This window comes from Oncorhynchus kisutch, linkage group LG8 (assembly GCF_002021735.2).
Source record: "Oncorhynchus kisutch isolate 150728-3 linkage group LG8, Okis_V2, whole genome shotgun sequence".
Lineage (NCBI taxonomy): Eukaryota > Metazoa > Chordata > Actinopteri > Salmoniformes > Salmonidae > Oncorhynchus > Oncorhynchus kisutch.
The window spans coordinates 38,548,322-38,562,389 of record NC_034181.2 but is presented as its reverse complement, the minus strand read 5'-3'; the positions used below and the strand labels follow the sequence as shown (position 1 = coordinate 38,562,389).

General features: G+C 40.1%; 1 protein-coding gene across 1 annotated transcript in view; it reads left to right on the top strand.

The window, feature by feature from the left end:
• Window positions 1–14,068, top strand: part of LOC109895710 (GDNF family receptor alpha-2) — a 69,848-nt gene that overhangs the window by 29,075 nt on the left and 26,705 nt on the right. Inside the window, exon 4 of the mRNA XM_020489633.2 lies at window positions 1,185–1,548. Coding sequence (XP_020345222.1) covers window positions 1,185–1,548 — 364 coding nt within the window. The remainder of the gene's footprint in view (window positions 1–1,184; window positions 1,549–14,068) is intronic.

Genomic DNA, 14,068 nt, shown 5'->3' with positions numbered 1-14,068 from the left:
TTTTCTTCCCATCGACAGGAAGTTGCCTCTATGTTGCCATGTGGTTGAATAAGGTAAATACTGTTTTATTTGGCTCTGAGTGTGTTGTGTCCATTCTGTGTATGACATTTCTAGGATTGATCTTTTGTGATGCACCACTTACAGACAATACAGCTGCTCATGCAGTCCATAGGAAAGGCTTTTGCTCGATACTGCGTGATAGACACAGAATGAGATTGGTTCTGTTGAATAAGAGATGAATCTCCTTGGATGTCACTGAGCCAGCGCTGCCTCTGAAATATCATTATCTACATGGGGAGGGAGGTTAACTTTTCTAATACACCCTGAATACAAGGGAGGTGGAATATGAGTGAATGTGATACCGTTTTTTGTTTTGTTTTATGACATCTCAATAGCAGGTGGGCATATTCCACCAGTTCAGAGTGCTCTCAGAATATGCACACTTAATGACTCCGTCTGTTTGCTACAGTACAATTGCTAGGTGGCAGTGTGTGATGACAATAAGAAATTGTTCATCTGTGTTCAATAGGCCACAATTCAACAGCACAGAGTGAGTCTTTACCATGTCCTTGAGCACCTGTGTTTAATGTCCACACTGACAAACCAATTACACATGTCAAAAAGCAACAAGAAATCTAATTCACGTGTTGTAAACGGCATCACGGTCTGTGTCACGGTGTTTACAGTAGCTGCTGTAGTACATCATGTGCTCGTGGTGGAAGCAATCAGATTAGCAGAATCAACTTGACACACTCATGAAGTCAAAACTGAATGTAAAAGAAGATGAATATACTTACTATCTCAATCCATACTTTATTCATTCACATTTCACTCAAGGCCTCTAAAAATAAATAATTCAGTAAGAATGGATATGGGCGAGCTATACAAGTCTCAGATGGCTTGGGGTTGGCTTGGAGAAAAATATGATATTGAATATCCCCCAGCATAGGGAGAGATCTAACACATGAAGCCCACTTTCAGCACACACAAACATGACATCCAACATGGTCAAGTAGTCAGAGCACATCAACTTATGTGTCATCATCATCATTATTGTGTGAAAGTGTTTTCTCATGAGCCAGTTGACAAATGCTATAGGTCATATCTATGATAACAACATGGCTTTGCAATAGGCAGTTACGGGCTTATTATTTTTCAGTGCTCGTCTTCTCCCTTCTCTGCAGGGATGCACACTGTCACCCCTAAAGCCAACACTTGCTCTAACCCAGGCAAGCCTTGTAACCCATGTCTGGATGCAGCCAAGGCCTGCAACCTCAACAACACCTGTAAGAAACAGCGCTCCACCTACATTGCCACTTGCAACAAATGGGAACCCTGTAACCGTAAGCGCTGCCACAAGGCCCTGAGGCAGTTCCTGGATCGGGTGCCCAGCGAGTACAGCCACCAGCTGCTCTTCTGCCCCTGCTATGACCTGGGCTGTGCTGAACGGAGGAGGCAGACCATCGTGCCCTTCTGCTCCTTTGAGGACAAAGTCAAACCCTACTGCCTGGAGCTCAGAAAGAACTGCCGCCAAGACCCCCTCTGCAGGTAAGAGATTTAGGAGTTGGGGATTGTCTGTATGTGTGTGGGTGGGTGTGTGGGTGGGTGTGTGGGTGGATGGGTGCGTGAATGCGTCCATACGTCCATATGTGCTTACGTGCATGAGTGCGTCAGGGAGAGCTGTTGAACAAATGCAGGTATTAGTGAAAACTATTAACATGCTCTGATATCGACTTATATATGGTAAATGAGAAAAGATCAGCTAGAGACTGATCGACTGCAATCTCCTCCTCCTGTGACATCCTAGATTTCAGTGGTGTAACTTAGCCATGAAAGTAATTATGGCCACTCAGGGAAGCCTTGCTATTAGAGGCAGGATGAAGACATGAGGCTAAACTGAAGGGGCAGCGTTCAATTTGGCTGAATGAAACATTAGTGAATCACTTTGACTGTGTTTCTATTGGATTCAATGGGGCCTATTTAATTCACACCTGCCCAGCCGTGACTTGTTTCCCTGCCATAGAGCCAAGGAATAAGAAACACAGAGACCTCGAGACCATTTTACCCTCCATAGCTATGTGAATCAATAGGTTGTCCAAAATAAATGGAAATATACATTCTGTACACCAATAACATCAATAACTATGGATTGAAACATATGAATAGAATTTGAATCCAGAACAATAAGCTCAATGGAGTTCGATCAAAGGCTAGATGTATCTTAATGTTAACATCAGCATATGTTAACATACTGGTACAACTTTATTGTCCATCAAAACAGACATTTTTATTTTTGTCTGTATGTTCTTTCATTCCCAACCCTCCAGACATGACAGACTCACATCACACACTACACACCACACCACACACACAGACACACACACTGGCTGAAAGAAGCACAGGGGCAGACAAAGAGCAGCGCACCTGGAGCTGGTTAGGGGTTAGGTGACTTGCTCAAGGGTGCAGTCATCAGCCTTGGTATTTGAACCGGCAACCCTGTGATTACCCGCCCCGCAACAGTATAAAAATACTGTTAAAAATATAGTATACACACAATATATCACTTTCTTAACGGATAGTTAAGCACGTAATACAATCCTGTACAAATGAGGGGCAGGTAGGCTGTGTGTGTACAGTGTGTGGATTTAATTCCCTGAGTAGGCTGCAGTTATGTGCTGCACTAAACAACAATCTACTCTCTCTGCTCATACTGTAGCCTAGGATCACTCTCAGGATAACTGAGTAGGCAGAATGAATTCTATTCAACAACTGCAATCCACCTGGACACCACACTGCAGTGAAATTAGATTCACTATAGACTCTTCGTGGCAAATTGTTTTCTTCACATTTTGGCTTGACTCTTTTCCTCAAATCTTAACACATTAAACCACACAGGCCGGTTGGACATACTGCCAATTTCTCTAAAACAACGTTGGATGTGGCTTATGGTAGAGAAATTAACATAAAATTCTCTGGCAACAGCTCTGGTGGACAATCCTGCAGTCAGCATTCAAATTGCACACTCCCTTAAAACTTGAGACATCTGTGGCGTTGTGTTGTGTGACAAAACCGCACATTTTAGAGTGGCTTTTTATTGACCCCAGCACAAGGTGCACCTTTATAATGATCCTGCTGTTTAATCAGCTTCTTGATATGCCACACCTGTCAGTTGGATGGATTATCTTGGCAAAGGGGAAATGCTCACTAAACAAATTTGTGCACCATATTTTAGAGAAATAAGCTTTTTGTGCATATGGAACATTTCTGGGATCTTTTATTTCAGCTCATGAAACATGGGACCAACACTTTACATCTTGCGTTTGTATTTTTGTTCAGCGTAGATTGAGACTTAGATGCATAGATTGGCATACTTTTTTACTCTTTAGTGTTAGTTTGCATGATGCCTCTTTGTTTAGATCGAAACTACTGTTAGGAACAATTCCTGCAGTGTCCAATTTTAGAATAGCAGTTCACATTCACTTTTTTACTCTTTAGTGTTAGTTCGCATGATGCCTCCGTGTTTAGATCGAAACTATTGTTCGGAGCAATTCCTGCAGTGTCCAATTTTAGAATAGCAGTTCACATTCGTTTTACTTGAATAGAGGTTCCCGGCCTCCCAGGCTCAGTCGTAATAGAATAAAAACTCCCAATAACTTATCTTACAGTAAATCTCTGCGGTTTGTTATTAGTGTGTGAAAAGTCCATTGTCTCTTCTCCGATTTATGATTGTCTTCATAATTGCTTTGCGGTCTGCTTTGTGTAATCTACGGTCAGCTGAAGTTGCTTTGGTTGACCTTTTCGCCCCCCCATGTGTCTGCTGTGCACTTCCTTATTGAGACGTATGAAATTGTTGGTTAGAGTGTATTATCTTCCCCTGTTGAACGCCCTGTGGAGGTCAAAAGTGCAATGTGTGGATCTAAGCTGGGAGGGAGGTCAATGTGGCGATAATAAGCGACTGGAGGAGGGTGCAATGCACCTACTAAGAAAAACATGTGTGGTATGCCCTTGCATGTCACTAAAATGTTAATTCAATTGGTCAGTCCTACTGAATATTGTCCTTGTTTATTTCAGCCTGAGGTGTCCAGACTAGTTGACCACACAGTAAGGTGTTCATGTAGTGGCAGACATGTCACCTCCCATCTCAATTCCTCTACCGACATCTATACTATGCCAGCGTTTGGATCCATCAAATTTTCACATGATAATATGCATTATTATCCGCAAGTGCGAGATCATTGTAAAGCAGGCTTCACACTCGTTCTACACTCTTAATCATTGAATATCTCAGACCCTCCCGAACATCCTCCTACCAAGGACGGGTGGATACAGAAAGGAAGGAGTGTAATCATTGAACTATCATTGCCGCCTGACTCCAAGCAGGCCGATACGCCTGCAGCACCATTTCATCTGAGTGTTGACGGGTTGGGATGGAGAATTGATCCTGCTGTAGCTACTGCAGGAGAGGCCAGTGGTTTGGTCACAGTGGTATGAATCTCCAGGCATGGTTTCAGTGGCCAACGGATATCCAGTACCAGCAGAGTCGGATCAGAGAGGTAGTTAAGTAGAGCTGAGAACGAGCACTAGACATTGGCTGCTTCCTGTTCTTACACCTGGCTTAACTTCCATTGCAAATGTTTTTTCATCAGCCAGCACAAATAAAGCATTCCTCCCGTGTTGCATATGCCTTGCTGATGGATCCAGTGTTTACTTTGTAGAGATTGCTGAGCGACGACAGAGTTATATGTGGACGTGCACTGTGTACATGAGGTCCAGAACAGCAAGTCTCATATGTACACTATTGATTGGCCCGAAGAATCAATGCAACACTTCTATCTGTGATTTATTTCCTCTGTTCCTTTTGCGCTCTTTGGTTGAGTTCTTTGGCCACTAGGTTTCAGAACAGGGTCACTGCACAGGTATGCTGACCCAAATACTTCATATCTCATTTTAATTACTTAGCAGACACTTATCCAGAGCAACTTTGGTGGTGAGTCATACATTTTCATACGGCTCCCCCTTGGGAATCAAACCCACAACCCTAGTGCCATGCTCTACCAACTGAGCCACATGGGACTATTCTTACAATAAAGCAGCCCACCACCACCACCAACTACAAAAGCCAGCTCTGCTTTATAAGACAACATAAGTTTCCACTGAGGGAGAATCAAAAGACTCTGTTCAAGACACAGGCAGCATCTTTCATCACTCACGCCTCAAGCAGTCATATCTCCATTAGCCTTAAAAGCCTGTTTCTTAGGGTATTACTTGGACGACTCTATCACTGCCTTACCTTAAACGAGGAAAGCATCAAAGTATACCTACAGTACATTAAATACTGTAAATGCTGGCATTACACAAGCACACCGAGCAAATGACCTTAGACTGTACTCATATACAGCAGTACCCCGCTTTAATCAGATTTCTGCAAAGAGTAGGACGTGTTCTGCTTGTTGGCTGTACATAAGAGCAAAAGTTGGAGAGAGGGCATGAAAGAGCTGTGCAGATCATTTCAATACATGGATTACCGTATTCCCAGCTAGCGTACTGTAATCTCTGAGAGAACGGATAGAGGAAGATGCAATTAATACAGGCCAAGCCCATCCACCCCGTAGTCTCATCCTCATGGTAGAAACGTTATGTAATAGTCATGCTTCCAAAACAGATAAGGCTTAGATAAGTGGCATGTGAAAAGTACACGTGGTTTTTAAGGTGATTAAGCCAGACTTAAAATAAGTCAGGAATCTCAAATGGAAGGCATAACATAGTACCTTCCATTATTCTATTATTAAGGAATGTCGTTTAGGTGACTGAGTTATTTAATTAGTCACATATATTATTCTGTGTAGCTCCCTTTTGTATTTCAGGGGCAGTTAAAGATATTCTCCGGTACTTTTTAATACTTTTTAGCCAGTAGCTCTGAAAGTAGCATTCACGAGCCAAAAGTGGTCTCCCAAAAGTGTGTACTACGTCACATATGTGAAGATATGTGCACCTTGTCATTGCTCTCTCTCTCTCTCTCTCTCGATCTGCTGTGTGTGCTTCTTGCTAGCTGTCACTCAAATGGCGAGGGGCTAAAGGTCATTGGCTGGAACTTGAATTGCTAGGGGGCTGGCACACGTGGGGGAAAATTTAAGGAAAATGGTGCTGCACAGCTTCCAGTAAAACAGTTGCTTTCAACCTAGGGATTTTGTGGCTAATTAAGGTAAAACAGTAATTCTGCCCATAGATTATGCATGTATGAACTACAAATTGACATATCCATTCCAAAGCGGGAGGTTTAAAAAATACTTAGTAGTCGCCAAAGCACGTCTTTAATATATACGTAGATTTGTTTACTCAAGTTTCACAAAATATATGTTCCCAAAAAAGCAAAAACTGTCCAGTTGTGCGGAAAATTCAGCAATGTTTCTTTTATAGTGCAAAAAACATTGTCTTGATGTTACAAGAACATTCCCAGATGTAATGGGTGCGTAACTGGTGGCAGGGAAGTCATACGCAGGAGAGCAGAACAAGGTAATTGGCGGAGCAGTTTAATTCCAAAACAAACAGCATCAAGAAAATAACAACATGGGTACAAAACCCGACGCGCACCAGTCAACATGTGCACAAGCACTTACAACAAACAATACCACACAAAGACATGAGGGGAACAGAGGGTTAAATACACAACACGTAATGAGGGAATGAAAACCAGGTGTGTGGGATAACAAGACAAAACAAATGGAAAATGAAAAACGGATCGGCGATAGCTAGAAGACCGGTGGAGAGAAAATTGTGGGGACATCACAAAATATGTCTTCCCAAAATAATAAAACCGTCCAGTTGGGCTGACATTCAGATAATGTTTGTATCAGGGTGCACAAAATATTCCAAGAATGTTGTCAGAACAGCCTTTTTAATATTTCAAAGGTTCCGGGAACATTTAGTTTGGTTGTGTGAAAAGTGTGGGTACATTACAAGAGATAGTTTCCCAAAACAGAAAATATGCTCAGCTGTGATGACATTCATGCAATGTTTAAGTTAGGTTGCATAGGACATTCCTATAATGTTGTAAGAATGTTGACAGAACACCTGGTCTAAGTTCTTTAAAGGTTCCAATAACATTTAATTAAGTTATGGGAGTTGTCTGGGATGTTGCAAGAATATGCTTGTGATATTCACATAGGTTGCACAGAACATTCCCACAACGTTGCACAATGTTTCAAAATGTTTCTGTTTTCATGACATTGATAGCATATTTATTTGCTGTTCAAAATAATATTCCATTGATGTTAACGCCATATACATTTGACCTTGTCTTGGAGGTTCTCGGAACATTTCAAGAACAGTTAGAAAATGTTATATTTAAGTTTTACCACAACATTCTCAGCATGCATAGCTCACTAAAGCAAATTCATCCCAATTATGTTTCTCTTCAGATTTAATGGCAATTCACATTTGAGGACTGTATTGTAGGCAATATTAGAGACTAATTTCATTTAGAGATTTTAATTTAATTCATAGAACAGCATTTACTCATACAAACACAACCCAATATGTTTAAGATAAACACATTACATCACAAGACACTTGAACAGGATTGAGTAAAACAAACACAACCATATTTTGTACACTATACATTGTCAATCTGCACATGTGGGATTTGAACCTGCAATGTTTGGTTTCCAAACCAAACAACATCTTTATTCTCTGCACCAACAGGGAAGCTTGCTTACAGCTTATTTTTCCAGTATATGGCCGTGGCAGTTAATTCCAGGCTTATTTTTCTTTACCTTTCCAGACAAAACTAACCCAGGGGTAAAACTGTTAACTGGGTTATTCACCACCCCTTTACCCATCCTCTTTATATGCTGTGGACTTCTGGGCCCATATTTACAAGTTCTCCAAGACTGAGTGCTGATCTAGGATCACTTTTGCGATCATGAAGAAGAAGACAGGGTGGAACATATCAAGCGTCTCAAAGTAGGAATTATATCAGGTGTGGCAACAAAAAAAAAGCAGGACATTTGTAGATTTAAAATAATATTACAGTCTAATTTCTGCCTTTCTGACTGGATTTATAAATCTGGACAAATAAACCTCAGTTTATTGTTTTCAAAAGGAACATGGTTGAAGAATTAGTGGGTTTGAACCTGCAATTTTCAGATTAGCAACCAGATCATTAACACTCTGTGCCACCAGGGGATAACTGGGGCCACTTAATATTTAGTAAAACTGTTTTTACTTTTTTTACTTTTTTTTATTTAAATGGTCTTATATAGTTAATCAAGACACGGGAAAAAAATAATGACTTATTCAAATGTTCCCATCCTATTCTTATGCTGTGTACTTGTAACACTGTATTTTTGCTTTTGTGCATTTTAATTTAAACAATCTCAGTAAGGTGCTTTATTGTTACCCAGAAATGATTTGATATTGAGATAAACAGCTGCATTGGACCTTTAAATCAATAAAAAATGATTGCCTTGAGCCTGAATTTATTTTGGTATACTGTTGAAGTCGGAAGTTTACATACACCTTAGCCAAATACATTTAAACTCAGTTTTTCACAATTCCTGACATTTAATCCCAGTAAAAACTCCCTGTCTTCGGTCAGTTGGGATCACCACTTTATTTTAAGAATGTGAAATGTCAGAATAATAGTAGAGAGAATGATTTATTTCAGCTTTTATTTCCGTCATCACATTCCCAGTGGGTCAGAAGTTTACATACACTCAATTAACATTGCCTTTAAATTTTTAACTTGGGTCAAACATTTTGGGTATCCTTCCACAAGCTTCCCACAATAAGTTGGGTGAATTTTGGCCCATTCCTCCTGACAGAGCTGGTGTAACTGAGTCAGGTTTGTAGGCCTCCTTGCTCGCACACGCTTTTTCAGTTCTGCCCACAAATGTTCTATAGTATTGAGGTCAGGGCTTTGTGATGGCCACTCTAATACCTTGACTTTGTTGTCCTTAAGCCATTTTGCCACAACTTTGGAAGTATGCTTGGGGTCATTGTCCATTTGGAAGACCCATTTGTGACCAAGTTTTAACTTCCTGACTGATGTCTTCAGATGTTGCTTCAATATATCAAAATAATTTTCCGTCCTCATGATGCCATCTATTTTGTGAAGTGCACCAGTCCCTCCTGCAGCAAAGCACCTACACAACATGATGCTGCCACCCACATGCATCACGGTTGGGATGGTGTTCTTCGGCTTGTAAGCCTCTCCCTTTTTCCTCCAAACTTAACGATGGTCATTACAGCCAAACAGTTCTATTTTTGTTTCATCAGACCAGAGGACATTTCTCCAGAAAGTACGACCTTTGTCCCCATGTGCAGTTGCAAACCGTAGTCTGGCTTTTTTTATGGCGGTTTTGGAGCAGTGGCTTCTTCCTTGCTGAGCGGCCTTTCAGGTTATGTCGATATAGGACACGTTTTCCTGTGGATATAAATAGTTGTGTACCTGTTTCATCCAGCATCTTCATAAGGTCCTTTGCTGTTGTTTTGGGATTGATTTGCACTTTTCGCACCAAAGTCCATTCATCTCCAGGAGACAGAACACGTCTCCTTCCTGAGCGGTATGATGGCTGCGTGGTCCCATGGTGTTTATACTTGCGTACTATTGTTTGTACAGATGAACTTGGTACCTTCAGGCATTTGTAAATTGCTCCCAAAGATGAAGCAGACTTGTGGAGGTCTACATTTTTTTTGTGAGGTCTTGGCTGATTTCTTTTGATTTTCCCATGATGTCAAGCAAAGAGGCACTGGGTTTGAAGGTAGGCCTTGGAATACATCCTAAGGTACACCTCCAATTGACTCAAATAATGTAACTTAGCCTATCAGAAGCATCTAAAGCCATGACTTCATTTTCTGGAATTTTCCAAGCTGTTTAAAGGCACAGTCAACTTAGTGTTTGTAAACTTCTGACCCACTGGAATTGTGATACAGTGAATTATAAGTGAAATAATCTGTATGTAAGCAATAGTTGGGAAAATTAATTGTGTCATGCACAAAGTTGATGTCCTAACCGACTTGCCAAAACTATCGTTTGTTAACAAGACAGTTGTGGAGTGGTTGAAAAACTAGTTTTAATGACTCCAACCTAAGTGTATGTAAACTTCCGACTTCAACTGTATTTATTATGTATCATACTTTTTCAGAATGTGTATTGTGTGCGTTTGTATTGCTTTTTGATAGCAATTCAGAAAGGTAATTTTGTCTTATTTAGTTTGAAAGAACATCATCAAATAGTGTTACAAGTACACAGCATATGATGAAGAAGGGAATATTTTAATAACTCAGAAATTGTGTTCTGTGTCCTGATCAACCATAAGTCGACTGAAAAACCCACACAGTACCACAGATATTCCCTGGTGGTGCAGAGGGTTAATGATCTGACTGCAAAGCAGACGTTTGCAGGTTGAATCCCACGTACTTGTGAACCACGTTTCTTTTGAAAACAACTGTGAAATTGAGGATTGTTTCCCAGATTTATAAATTCAATCTGAAATGCAGAATTCAGACTAAAAAAATGGACTGTTCAGCTTTTAAGAAACGCACCAAATATAATTCCTACTATAAGACGCTTATTTTTCACGATCTGAAAAGCAAACGTGATCCTAGATCAGCACTCCTTCTCTTGGATATGTTGTAAATATGGGCCCAGAAGTACCCATCATATAAAGAGGATGGGTGAAGTGATGCTGAATAACCCAGTTAACAGTATTTGCCTGGGTTAAAAGAAAGCATGGAATTCCTGATTGGCCATACTGCCATGGCTATATTCTGAAAGAATAAGCTGTTTGAGAGCTTCCCTGGTGGCCCAGAAGATAAATAAAATCTGGGGAAAAAACATAATGGGGATGTATTCCAATCTTCTTTCTTATGCTTTAAGGAGCTGCACATGTGCATGCTGAGAATGTTGTGGTAATATCAGGTAAAACTTAAATATAACATTTTCGAAATGTTCTTGAAATGTTCTGAGCATCTCTAAGACAAGGTGAAATGTATATTGCGTGAACAGCAATGGAATATTATCCTAAACCTAAAAAAGAAATGTGTTTTGAATGTAATACAAACAGACTTATTTGGAAATTGTATCAGAATAATTTTATTGCAGCATCCCAAACAACTCCCATAATGTAATTAAATGTTCTGGGAACCTTTAATTTAAGAACTAAGACCAGGTGTTCTGTCAACTTTCTTACAACAGTAGTCCTTTCCTGCAGTCAAATGACCTAGTGCATCTATGGGTGGAATGTTATTAATATTTGGCATAATTTCATAAATAATACATTTTATTTCAATAACAAAAAACAGAATATCTGGTGTTTCTATGTCAAACCGGTTTTGTTATATTTCAGTCTTCTGTGATGTATATAAAGTGTAATATTGGGAGGCAAACTCAAAATTGAATACATTTCAGCTCTATATCTGACATGGTACAGATGTATTGTTTTTTTTTAAGTCCATAACCATGTGGGTGAGTTGTATACTTTTGTTTCAAAGTAGATTTGATTAAGACGACCACGAAACACTCTGTGACCCTGATTTAGGTTAAGGAAATGTCCTGTGCAACCTAACTTACACATTGTATGAATGTCATCGCAACTGAGCATATTCTGTGTTCTGGGAACCTATGTCTTGTATTGTACCCACACTGTTCCAACAACCTAATTAAATGTTCCGGGAACATTTAAAGAAATCAGAAGGGATGTTCTGTCAACATTCTTGCAACACAAAGAAATCTTTTGTGCACCCTGATACAAACATTATCTGAATGTCAGCACAACTGAAACGTTTTAGTGTTTTGGGAACCTATCTCCTGTCACATCCCCACTATGTTCCCACAACCTAAAGAAATGTTTTAGGAACTTTTAAAGAACATTTTAAAAATGTGTTGTGGGAATGTTCTTGTAAAATCAGGTGAATGTTTTTTTTGCACCCTAAAAGAAACATTGTAAAATCATCTGCACAACTGGACAATGTTCTGTGGTGGTTGCTTCAGATGTTGTGCACAACATTTTAGTGAATGTTAGGATTACATTCCAAGGATGTTTCATATTTAGTTTTTTTTGCAAAAATATATCTTTTGTTATCAAAAGCATTCTTTGAATGTTTTGGGGATGTTATCATCTTAATTGTTAGATAAAACTCAACGTAGAATTTAATGGGAATCTTAGCTACTGTTCTGGGAATGTTCCCGGTTTTCTAGGCATGCAGCTTTAGTGAACTGCAGCACAGCAGTGTGTTTGACTGAAAGCCATATGCCCATATGCCCTCTTAGTCTTGAGTATGTGTCCCAATGAGTGTGTAATCAAATAGCCTTGTGTTTCCAAATGAATGGGCCTTCTTGATATTCCTTCGAAGGACAATTGCCTGAAGCTGCTGTGAGACTGTCTACTGACCCTGATTAAATAGAGAAGGTCAGAGACAGCAGCAACCAGCCAAAAGGCAATGCTATGACCTGTAACTCTGGGAGAACTACGTATATTTGTTGTCAAGATAGTGGAGAAGTTTATTTTACTGAGAAGAAAATGGACAATTATCATATGGTTTAAGTCCTTTATTTTTGCCCTTTCCATCATTGTGGATATGCAAAGTTCATCCTTTTGTAGGTTGAATAATCCATATGCAGTATATCAATTGAAGAACAAACGGGATGGAGAACAACCCCTCTATTGTCCGCTCCTATTTTTCGAATCAGCATTTAACACTGATGAATTGACAAAAGACCAATGACCGTTGCCATTGACAATGTCGAGGTCAAATTTCTTAACTGTGAGTTTGCAGAGAGACACAGCGCAAGCTTATCCCCATGTATCTATGACTAAGCAGAGACCCATTTGCAATCATGTCCCCATTCAATGTATAATTGTTTGTTTTATCGTCACTAGAGATACATGAAGGCTAGTGTGAGAGTCATCTATGACCAATACACTTAAAATGATAGTTACATTAATGGATGTAAAATGATAATCGCAGCGCTTATCCAGGAAATCTAAAATGATGTCCAACATTACTGAAATGGTAAAAAACTGTCAGTAACTGCAGAGAGGATATTTCACAAAGATATCATTTCCCCAAGACATTCGCTGTTGAGAGGCTATTACAGCCACCATATCTTAGCAGTTGATAACTGTGATACATTTTCACTTCCATCATGAGGAAAGGTTTCTTCGACATTCATCTGATTTGACTCAATGTTTGTCATTGTTGGCGATAAGGGATATGATTCCATGTTAAAAGCCATTAGTTTTCTATTACGTTGGAGCAAGATGGATAGGCACTCAACACTGACCAAATTACTGTGTTTGAAGCTTCAAATATTTGAAAGCAGTCTACCTCTACGGGGGCTCCCTTTGCCACTTCCCAGGGCTGAGTGTCTGAAATGGCGATACAACTCTGAGAGGCAGACAGCCTGTAATTTCAGCAGCGAGTACTCCGCCAAAGGTATAATGGAAAAGATGTGGAAGCCATGAAATGTGCTGCGTCTTGATGTTGGAACACTATTGTCCAGAAAACTCAGGACACCTTTCTAAACTTGAAATTACTGTGTTTAAACTGTCATTGTCTGAGAGGCCTTTCTCTAAAAATGTGCAGTCCCTTTCCATAGCTTCAACACCTAGTGCAGACACATATTGTTGTCCAAAGTACTTGTGAAAAAATGAACAGGTTGTCCACGGAAACACCAACATGGAAAGTGTTAGTGATTCCTTTTAGTTTCTACAGATGTATAACAGAGAGGACGCGTTGTGACCTGGCTGGGATTTCTCTTTCTCTGCACACGTCTGTTTCTCTCTATCAAATCCTGTGATGGGATGTTTTAGGGAACAAGTAATTTGTTCCACTCGGAGAGGAAGAAGAAGAAGAGAGGGTTTCTGTAGAGGCGAGGTGGAAAGAGGTGCAAGAAGCCCTTCTCCCTGAAACAAGGCTTAGATGTGATGTTCCCAACATGTCACATTGAGAGCCTCTCAGGGTGATTTGATGGGGGGGCGGAACGAGATGGAGCCAGAGTAATGAAGTAAGGGAGAGTGGGTTTACTCGCGGCCTATTCTGTGCATCCAGGCTACAGCGAGAGTTA